Source organism: Hoplias malabaricus, chromosome 6 (genome assembly GCF_029633855.1).
Source record: "Hoplias malabaricus isolate fHopMal1 chromosome 6, fHopMal1.hap1, whole genome shotgun sequence".
Classification (NCBI taxonomy): Eukaryota; Metazoa; Chordata; class Actinopteri; order Characiformes; family Erythrinidae; genus Hoplias; species Hoplias malabaricus.
In genome coordinates, this window is record NC_089805.1 from 32,867,040 (window position 1) to 32,877,938 (window position 10,899).

General features: G+C 36.5%; 2 protein-coding genes across 2 annotated transcripts in view; one reads left to right on the forward strand and one right to left on the reverse strand.

The window, feature by feature from the left end:
• Nucleotides 1-1,789: 1,789 nt before the first annotated feature.
• Nucleotides 1,790-5,614, forward strand: bet1 (Bet1 golgi vesicular membrane trafficking protein). The gene is made up of 4 exons (XM_066675732.1): nucleotides 1,790-1,980; nucleotides 3,356-3,465; nucleotides 3,568-3,624; nucleotides 4,180-5,614. The coding sequence occupies exons 1-4, from the start codon at nucleotides 1,962-1,964 to the stop codon at nucleotides 4,333-4,335; spliced, it is 342 nt and encodes a 113-aa protein (XP_066531829.1). The 5' UTR covers nucleotides 1,790-1,961; the 3' UTR covers nucleotides 4,336-5,614.
• Nucleotides 5,615-5,677: 63 nt separating this feature from the next.
• Nucleotides 5,678-10,899, reverse strand: part of zgc:85777 — a 36,749-nt gene continuing 31,527 nt past the window's right edge. The window contains exons 3-9 of the mRNA XM_066675731.1: nucleotides 9,849-9,978; nucleotides 9,419-9,525; nucleotides 8,957-9,124; nucleotides 8,657-8,830; nucleotides 8,008-8,169; nucleotides 7,068-7,218; nucleotides 5,678-6,470 (exon numbers count right to left, since the gene is read on the reverse strand). Coding sequence (XP_066531828.1) covers nucleotides 6,380-6,470; nucleotides 7,068-7,218; nucleotides 8,008-8,169; nucleotides 8,657-8,830; nucleotides 8,957-9,124; nucleotides 9,419-9,525; nucleotides 9,849-9,978 — 983 coding nt within the window. The 3' untranslated portion in view covers nucleotides 5,678-6,379. The remainder of the gene's footprint in view (nucleotides 6,471-7,067; nucleotides 7,219-8,007; nucleotides 8,170-8,656; nucleotides 8,831-8,956; nucleotides 9,125-9,418; nucleotides 9,526-9,848; nucleotides 9,979-10,899) is intronic.

Consider the following 10,899-nt stretch of genomic DNA (forward strand, 5'->3'; position numbering starts at 1 on the left):
ATGTTCACTAGAATAATGCTAGTACAGCACATAATAAAACTTAAGTGAGTCAGAAAACTTTCACTAGTAATTACTGAACAAGCTTTCACCATCAGAGGAATTATGAATAATGTGAAATAAGAACAACGGATTAACATATGGTCTTGAAATGAATTAATCATCTGTGAAACTGTTTCAACTCAGGAATGGATTGTGCTCAATTGGGAAATATCCATAGAGGATATTGAGAAATTTTGCAAGAGTGATTCAATATGACGAGAAATGTCATAAAGTACAGCTCAAATTTCAGGACTGGTACATATTGAATTATTTAGACCACTTAGTCCTTTTTTATTGTCCAAAAACAAGATTTAAAATTTGACAGTACCTCATTCCTCTGACAGTTGTACTGTGGAAAGGAAGGTTAAAATTTAATACGACAAAATGGTAAATGACAAGCTGAGAATGTACAAATGTCACAGAAAGTTGACATTGTTTCTTCCATTCTATAAAATGCATGGCTCTTGTTGTTATTTAAATATGCTGGAGACATAAAGTAGAGTTAACTTGACCTGACATTGCAAGCTATTTCTGTTTAGCTGATGTTTTAAACCTAAGGGCCTGCAAGCAAGGATGTTTGTCTTTTAATATAAGAAAACATATTTTTAACAATATATAATTTATAGTTATATATAGATTTTAATTCTATGTTGTTTTGTCTTTTTAAATATTCACCTATGAAGCCCCTAAGTGGATGTTTCAGTGTGTGTGTGTGTGTGTATGTGTGTTGGGGGGGGGGGTTGGCATGATTGGTTGTGCACAATTATTGCTTGCCCAGAGGTGTGGTGGTGGGGAGCAGTTAGGCTCACCTTTGGCTACACCCTCAGTTTCCAAACAAGTGTATTTGGTTCCTATGAAAGTGTTTTGCATTGGCTTGATGTACTTTGTTGTACTTTGCTTGCTGTTGCTTTTTGTGTTTCAAGCTCTATGGATAAGTCATGGAGCATCTCAATGAATTTAACTTTGACTTGGGACTTAAATATAAAAACATCTTCTCAATATGAAGTAATACTCTAACCAAAATGTTTCACACAAGTCTGTGAATACAGATAGATGTATTCTCATTATAGACTAAAGGGGCTTAAAATTAGAAAGAAGGTGATGTGATAATCTGAATTATTTTTAATGGTTTACTTTGTTTACTTGAGACGTGCTACCTCGATTTTTATGAAGTAGACTGTGAATAAACTACTATACCTCATACTTCATTAAATGTGGCTGGTGTAGTTGGTGAAGAATGGGCCTGAGGGTTGGAGGTTCTGGCTGCAGAATGTAGGATGAGTTGGAGAAGGTTTTGAAGGTTCTCAGGATCTCAGCATCTTTAGAAGTCAGCAAACGGTGAAAGCGAGCAATGTCCTGTCTTGGTCAAAGGTTCAATGTGCGACTCAGAGTTGAAATAGGGTTCAAAGAGGACATATAAGTACAATAAGTATTGAAGTATTGTATGTAGAGATGACAGACTTGATGCCAACCATTATAAGTTCAGTTCTCCTAGAATTTAACATTCGAAGGTAAATTCTTAAACAATATTTTAACTTCTGAATACAGGACGTCAGTGTGAATGTTGGGAATGATTCTAAGAGAATTGCAGAATAGGGTCACATTTGGGCAAAGCATTTGTTGATATCTGAGTAGTGAGTATTGTGCCAGTATGAGAGATTAAGTCAGTAATAATATAAGCCAAACTAAATACTTTGCAAAGAACACACAGCGACTGAGGACTATTACGAGGACTACATTTCCCAGGTGTCTCCTCTGTCCGAAGAGTATCTCGGCTTCCGTAGTGTGACGTGGCGTGAGAACGTAGGCAGAAGTTGTCTGTTTATTCACACTCTTAAAAACAATTCAGTATTTAGCATCAATATCTACACGTTGAGTGAATTTAAGAAAAGTGTACTTGGGAAATTGCATATAAAGGTGAAATGAGGCGCGCAGGCTTGGGTAGGTGCCTTTTATTAACGCTTGTTTCGATATAAATCCCAGCAGCCCAGTTAGCTTTGTTTTACAGCCGGCAAAATAACAGTAAAATGTAGCGTAGCTAAGCTTTATAAATAATATTATCCGGAGACAGAGAGATGGATAGCTATTTAGGTCATAATATTTCTTTCTTGCTTATTTTGAGTCCTGTCTGCATAACAAAGTCCTATGTTTTAGATCCCGTTATCCTATTTAGCCAGAGCTACATTTTCATACGTGGAAACTGTCCCTCAGAAGATTAATACATGTTAGGAGCAGAGACTGTCAGGTTACTCGTGCTGTTTTACATTCAGATCGCCTTAGTGTTTAATTCTAGATCTAATTCAGCCTCTATAGGTTCTGTTACCTTGCCTTTACCGGCTGCTCTGCTTCTTCCATGAAACCGCAGCTAACTCGTCAAACTAGCCAAGCGTCTTCACAACTAACTGACCAGTGTGTAAGATACACACGCCACTGCCTGTCCAACAAACCCCCCTCCTCCATCATAGGCACTGTCTTAAATTGCTTTGGAGAGTAGCTCAAAATCCTAAAATGATCCTCAGATGAAAGCACTTTTCAGTTAAATATTGCCTTACTTAACACTACAAGTGAGCCTTAATCAATTTCAACATTTACATTCGGTATGAAATTACTTTATTCATTCATTCATTCATTCATCCATTCATTGTCTGTAAGCGCTTAACCAGTTCAGGGTCACGGTGGGGCCGGAGCCAACCCGGAATCACTGGGTGCAAGGCAGGAACACATCCTGGAGGGGGCGCCAGTCCTTCACGGGTCACTGAAGTTAGAAAATATTTAGAGGCATATAGAAGCACACTCATTTTCTCCGTGCTTGCTCTCATGTTATGAATTTGTAATCACACTAACATACAGTGGCCTCGATGTTTCAAATTTTCTACTAAAATTTTAAACCATGATTTAATAACTCGTTTACACATTTTAAGGAATTATAGCCTTTTTTCTAATTTGTTTTCTCAAAATATTTTTTGAGAAATTCAGAGCTCACTGTTTTGTTTTAAACTTTGACGTCTTTGTCACAGTGTACATAATTCCTTGTACTAATATATTGTAGCACACTAAGTGTTCATTATCATAAGTCGGCTTAATTTTTTTCTCTTGTGGTTTAGTCAAATCCAATGTTAAATGTCAGAAATGTAAGCGATAGCAAAATAGCTTTTATCATAAACACAGGCTCATTTTAAGAATTAAATGTCAATGACTAAAATGTATGAAAACCCAAATGCTATTTTCTTTGGAGGCTCATCAAAAAATTATTTTAGTACATGTAACAGAAGAAATATTTATTTTCTGCATCTTGCTGGTATTGTGTGTTTCACAGGTGAAGGAGCCCCACAGGGAAATTATGTGGCCAGTGGGTACAGTGTTTACGAAGAGGAGAATGAACATTTACAGGAAGGTCTTCGAGCTAAAGTAAATGCACTGAAGCATGTGAGTTTTGACCCTGTAATTATATCATTGTAGATGCAATTTACCATGTTGTAAATGTCCAACAGGCAAATTAATGTTGATGTATTATTCCATGCCTTTCAGCTATCAATTGACATTGGCAATGAAGTCAAATACCAGAATAAAATGTTGGGAGAGATGGTGAGTATGCACATTTGATACATGGACAGTAAGTTAGAAGTGTATTAAGTGTAGCCTAATTGCAGTGTTTTTCTGACCAGTTAAATCCTTGTTAAACCTTAAATACTCATGTTAAAACCTTCTTTAAATATATTTCAAATATATATTGCTGAATTCCTGCATAGTACTGTATGTTCCCACATTCTTATTTAATATTATAAGCATTTTTTTTGTAAAAGCAGAATTCACCAAAGTTAGATAAATATAATTATATATTAGAAATGAAAGAAATTCAGAGTTGTAAAATAATGCTAAAAAGTAAAAAAAAAAAAAAAATCCTTTAAGCATACCAGGTACCTCACAGTATTAATTGAATTTGGCCTCAGACCTATACTGGTAAATGTGTCGTTATAGCTTTCTGGGAGACAGCATCAGACGTCTGGTTCATGTCACCACTCGAGTTTCTCTAGAATCCATTGTGAATATTTGCCACATCTTAAGCAGTGAAATATGCAGAAAGTTTAAAAGCATTCTTTACATAACAATTAGAATAACCTTTTAATAATTTTTTTCTAGGACACAGATTTTGACTCGACCGGAGGTTTGCTGGGAGCCACAATGGGCAGACTGAGGCTGCTATCCAGAGGAAGCCAGACCAAAATCTACTGCTACATGCTGCTTTTTGCTCTCTTTGTTTTCATAGTGCTATACTGGGTCATCAGACTGAGATGATGTAAGGACTGATGAATCTAACCCACTCTCTCATGTGCCATGGCCAACTGGATCAGACAATCAGATGGTTATGATCAAGGCAGTGATGTTAACTATAAAGATAAAGACTGTGAAGACATCTGTCAGTTATTGTGCTGTAGGTAAAGGTCGGAACAACCACATGTTAGTCATATATAAGGATATAATTACTTCTGAATTCAGTATTTCTTCTGAGATAGGAATATTTAAATACAATTCAAATGTGACTCACTGCACAAGTGCAGCTGTTTCCTGAGATGAACCTATGTCTAATGTTTGTGTCACAATTAAATGTGTACATTATCAAAATGTAATTATGAACTGGTAAAAACAAAGATGTTTGTTTATATGAGTGAGCGGATTTATGATACTCTGATGCAGGTCAAATAGAGCACAAAGCACAAAAACACGCTTGCATAAGCACTGTCCGTGTTGTCAAGTTAATTGTGAATGCAGTCAACTGCTAAGAGTAATTTGGCTTTGCATGGTGTAAACACATTAATGAGCTGGCCTTGAGGTCATCCACTTCCAGAATCATTATGGAAGTTACAAAGTTAGAGACAACAGCTGGAAGAACAGAGGATCTCTACCTGGTAGAGGTATTGTAGAAAGCCTGCCTTTCCTGAATGCAAAAACATTTTCTAATTAATTATGAAAACTATATGCATCTGAATTCAAGGCATATTGTCAGCATATATTACATTTTAAATATGTTTGGAAAGTATAAAGGTATAGTGAAGAATGTTTAGGAGACATTTTTTGAATACATTGTCTGCCAACTTGTAAGGCAAGATTTTATTTGATAATTTGAGAGTATTCTGGATATCATTTCTGTAGGAATTTGTTTTATTTGCTAGCTGCCCTTTACATGATCTGAATATTGTATGCTAAATGGGTCAGTAGAAATGGTCCCAAGTAAAATACATTTTATATTTATAATTTGTTTTGCATTAATATATTACAAATTAATGTTTCTTCCTCCTTATTAAATAACTGTTTTGAAAATGCTGTGTTTTGTAATAACAGCAATGATGGCCCATTCGCCTGATCACATCTCTGTAAAAAGAATGGAAATTTTTGTTGTATTTTTGTATGTGTTAGTATAAATGTCAGGCTTTAAATAGTATGTGAAGTGTGAATGCTTCATGAATATTCTAACGTTTGCTAAAATGGTTGTGTAAATAAGATTTATTATATATTGATATAAATTCTCATATTTCTGTTTTAAAGAGTGAATGGTGCAGAATGTCAGAGGAGGGAATACAAATTCCATGAAATCTTTAAGAATTCACAAAGATTTTTATTAAGGTGTTACTATTGACAAAAGGGCAGAAATATGTTTATAATTTTCCAGAAGGCATAGATTAAAAACATCATGAATAATCTAAGAATGTCAAGCTGATTTGCTCCTTCAGTAAAGAAGAAAACTAAACTACCTGTTTCAGTTCATGCACTCAAAAGGACTAAGAACATACAGTACAAGATTTACAAAAGTACACTTTACAACCATCATAATTAACATAATTACATGCGTGACAAAAGCAGTTTTCACATAACTCATTTTAACTTAACATTTGTGAAAGGAGTTGCCCTTTCACAAGTGAAATACAGCCGCATGTGTGAGGATTCTCGGTCAGCGGCATCCTCAGAGCTGGAAATGGGGCAGTGGCTGTGCAGCACAGGATGAGATAAATTGACTGCGGCTTTCCAGAATGTTACCGCATTCACACATGAGCTCACTCGGACATAACCTGGATTTTGGCCTAGCGGGCAGGCAGGATAAAGTCTGGTACAAATGTTACAGATGTACCAGACATGCAGCGCTTCCAGGTAAAGTCTGAAAAATTTCTGTCTAACCATTCAAACCACGTGAAAGGGGGTTTAATTTTAAATACCACAAAAGACAAACAACCAATATTATATCTATTTTTAATTAAATAAAAAGAGTAATTAAAAAAGATTAATTTAATGTTCAAGCTAGATTAAGTGCACTTTGTTCTCATCAACACATTCAGTATCAGTGGTATTATTTCTTGGGCAGGGTATCCATGTACTTGCAGATAATTGACAGCATGACCTCATCTGCTCCTGCACCAATAGACATCAATCGGGAGTCCCTGGTGACAAAAGACAAAACAGTATAAATTGATGTTTAATTGTACATTATTGCATTCAGAAGATTGGCTTTCAAGTCAATAAGCACTATTCAAAATCCATATTACACACAATGTTCTCAAAATTATATCTTCAGCTATTTTGTTCATGAGAAGGCAGGGTAAATATAAATATATATTCATTCATTGTCTGTAACCGCTTATCCAGTTTAGGGTTGCAGTGGGTCCAGATCCTACCCAGAATCATTGGGCGCAAGGCAGGAACAAACCCTGGAGGGGGCGCCAGTACTTCACAGGGCAACACACACTCACACATTCACTCACACCTAGGGACACTTTTTAGTCACCAATCCACCTACCAATGTGTGTTTTTGGACTATGGGAGGCAACTGAAGAACCCAGAGGAAACCCACACGGACTCGGGAAGAACACACCCACTTCTCACAGACAGTCACCCAGAGCAGGACTTGAACCCACAACCTCCATGTTCCTGGAGCTGTGTGCCTGTGACACTACCTGCAGCACCACCGTGCTGCCCATTTGTTAGATTAACACCCTTACGGTGAAGAATTAAATTCAAAGAACTAGTAGGAGACTGACCTGTAGAACCTGCTGACCAGGACACCACTGGTGAATCCCATTCCTCCCCAGTACTGTAGACAGCTGTCCCCCAACTCTCTGGCCAGACGGCCAGCCTTCAGTTTCGCCATGGATGCCAACTTTGTCACATCATTGCCTTTAATGTAGAGAGCTACAAAAAAGGGACACACAAATATATAGTTGGATTTAATAAAGTTTAAAAAATTTTTTTTTTTTGCAAATGTCAATAGATTTTTATTTGAAATTAGATTTATAAAGTGATCTTTTCCAAAGTAACAAACTTCTGGGTGTGTAATGGGTGCAAAAAAATTGTTTTCATTAATATGCACCATTTTAAAATATAGTTTAGTGAAACATTTAAGGTGTCGTTAGTGTAGGTGGATATTTTAGTGAATTACGTACACATTTCTGTGTAAACAGATTGAGTTCCTTTTAGCTATGATAGTCCAAAATTCCTGAACTTGTCTTGTACACATTCTCTGTATGGTAACCCACATGAACTTCACGTCTGGGCATAAGCAGACAACCCTCTCCAGTGTTTTGAATTTGGATTGCAATACCCACTTTAATCACTGTCAGTACTACAGACTTCTCCTTTATGCTGTAAACCTGATTATAGTTGATTATTTAGTTTGCAATTGAAATAGAAAGAAACAAAGACTAGGTTTATATCCAAGGTATGTGTGGTTTCTGTAGATAAGCTAACATTGTGAAAACTGTCTTTATGCAGTTGCTTGAAGTGAGGAAATACTCTGTTGCACTTGAGAATATGGTGTTTTTTAAACCAAAAGGGGCTCAAAACTACCATTGCGGTGGATTTTCAAATGTCACATCCCAAACCACACACCTTGATTTTTTTCTGTTTACTGCCCCAGTGCAGCCATGTAATTAGAGCCCACTGAAAGAAATAGGATAAAATAACTATGAAAAGTGTGCCCACCAGTGCAGTGATACAGGAGGGAGCGTAGGAGCTCGATCTCAGTCTGCAGCTCTGCCAGCCTGAAGTGCACAACCTGGTTGTACAGCACCGGTTGTTGGAATATCTTCCTCTGTCGAGTGTAGTTAATTGTCTCCTGTACAACCTTGTCCATTGTTGTCAGAACTTGAAATTAAAAACAGGACAAGTTAAATAACAATGTCCATACAATGTGTACATATGAAAAAGAATCTACAGCAGTCTATTACTATATATTTTGATAGTGTTGCTGTGTCATTATTCCACTAATATGGTAAAAGGCAATATGCAGCACTTTCTGTGCTGCTGAAGTCAAGTGGGAACATTTCCAAAGCAAGCAAAAGGAAATGAACATTTTTTCCACTTTAGATGATGACTGTTCCCAAATATCCAGTCAGTCATTTTGTCTAAACATTATCATATCCAAAAATCCACAATGAAACAATCTGAAGTACATGTCACTTTACAAGATTATGCAATGTACGCTAAGATTCATGAACTGTGTCAATGTGATGTCAATGTTTCACTGGCCCTGAATCATACTCCAAATGCCCTATGAGTGACCGGGAGTAATGTTTTGTCAGGCAAAAAAAAAATAAAATAAAAACACATCGAAAAGGTTATTATTACTTACTATTTGCTACTCCCCAAAGACGCTCTTCTTGGAACTGAAGCATTTGGTACGTGAAGCCCATTCCTTCTTGCCCTATTACATTTTTACAGGGAACTCTGACATCATCAAAGAACACCTCTGCTGTATCAGATGACCACATGCCCAGCTTGTCAATCTTACGAGCAATATGAATTCCTGTGAATATAAATATTTAGACTTTAGCATCCAAAATGAATGTCAACACCATGAAACTAAATGATTGCACGTTCTCTTGATGACCGTGTAAAAATGAGAAGAACATTTCCTGACAAAATTTCTTACCAGGCAGATCCATGGGTAAACATATCAGGGACTTGTTCTTGTGTGGTGGCCCTTCACTTGTGTTGGCCAGAAGACACATCCAGTCAGCTTGTGCTCCATTGGTTATCCACATCTTTCCCCCGTTGATAACAAATTCATCTCCTTTACGCACTGCCTTAGTTTTTATACCTGCATGGCAAAAAAATATTTCATATAGTCTTATTTGAAACAAATCTGCAGTTTCCATTTGGGGAAAATTGCCCTTAATTCCAAAAACAATCCATGAAAAATCATAGCTCTCGTTTTGTCAGGGAGTATGGTCAAGTCACTTGAAGCAAAAGGTGCCGCTAACTGAAAACGCTCACAGAACAAAGAGAACTGCATGATTCATTTTAGGATATAATTAAGTCTGCATCCTTTCCTGTCCATGTTTAGATGTTATTTAGATGTTTCAATGTTGCCATGGGTAAAGCGAAGACTTACTTGCCACATCAGAACCAGCGCCTACTTCACTCACTCCCAGACAAGCTACTTTGTCTCCAGTTATAGAAGGCAGCAAGAATTCTTTCTTCAGCTCTGCAGATCCAAACCTAGCAGCACAGACTTCAGTAACATTTCTCCTAGCTATAATTATACATTTTGCATTATTCAGCACTATTTTTATTCCTGTGCATTCCAGACGACAGAAAAACTCATGAGACGGCAAACAACCATCATGCAATGGCTTTTGTTTGCGGTCTCATGAGTTGTTTCACTTACATAAAATTAGCTTCAACATGCAATACTGAATTACATGAAATGACTGGAACCTATCTTTACCAGAGGCCATTAGACCTCATCTAAAAACAATAACAATCTAAATTTATTCTTCATGTTACGCATTTCACCTAAAAGCAAACACATTAATAGTTACCTCGCCAATGCAGGTGTAGCCATATCACTTTGGACTCCAATTGCCATGGGAATGCCTCCACAGCTGATGTTCCCCAGCTCCTCTGCCACTGCCACACTGTAGCTGAAGTCCAGGCCCAGACCTCCATAGTCTAACAACATCAAACAACCCAGCAATGTAAATTCGTGCTTAATATCTCCTCAATAGTTCTCTATATCATTAACATTTACATCATTAACACTAGCTTCAATCTCATTAAGCAGCGTACACTCCATGAATCATTCTAATTCATTGACTGGGACCAACTTTCAAACCTATTCAAATAATCCAAATAATTAAAGTGCTCTGAGGTTATGTTAAGAGTGTAAGTCAGTTTTAAATTTCTCATAAAGTGACATTCCAGTCTAAAACTAGGACTCAATATATTATTTACCATGTTGGGGCTCAATATATTATTTATCATTTTTTATCATGCGGTATTGTGTAGTGGGGTTTACTGGTTTGCTTTTATATTGTTAACACTGTTATTGTTTTGATCATCAGTTTCTTCTCACTAGCATGCATTATGCAAAAACACTATTCAGCCATTGTGGATCCCAATGGCATCAAGCAATCCACTGACCTAATTTATTCAACCAGGTTCAATTATGTGTAAGGTAAAGAGTTTAGATAACCAGATAGCACGATAATATTAGGTTTTAACTTGCAGCCCTCTTCCTCTGTGTAAATTATTTTCTATGTTGGAAAAGCTGATTTGAAAATGTTTTACCACAGTTTAAATAACAGATATGTAACTCTAAATTTTGGTTAGAATTTAAAAAGGAAAATTTTACATTATAGAATAAGAAAGATGTAGTAATGCATATATTTATCATGCCTTTAACTGCTTCAAACATTGAATGAATGAATGAAAATTGATGATTCCACAAACCCCATTTTCAGAAAAGTTGGGACAGTTTGTACAGTGCAATAAAAACTAGAACCTGTGATTTGTTCATTCTCATGAAGAATTATTTAACCTAAAAATGTACAAATAAAACATTTCCATTGTTTTCACTGACCAAGTTGATTG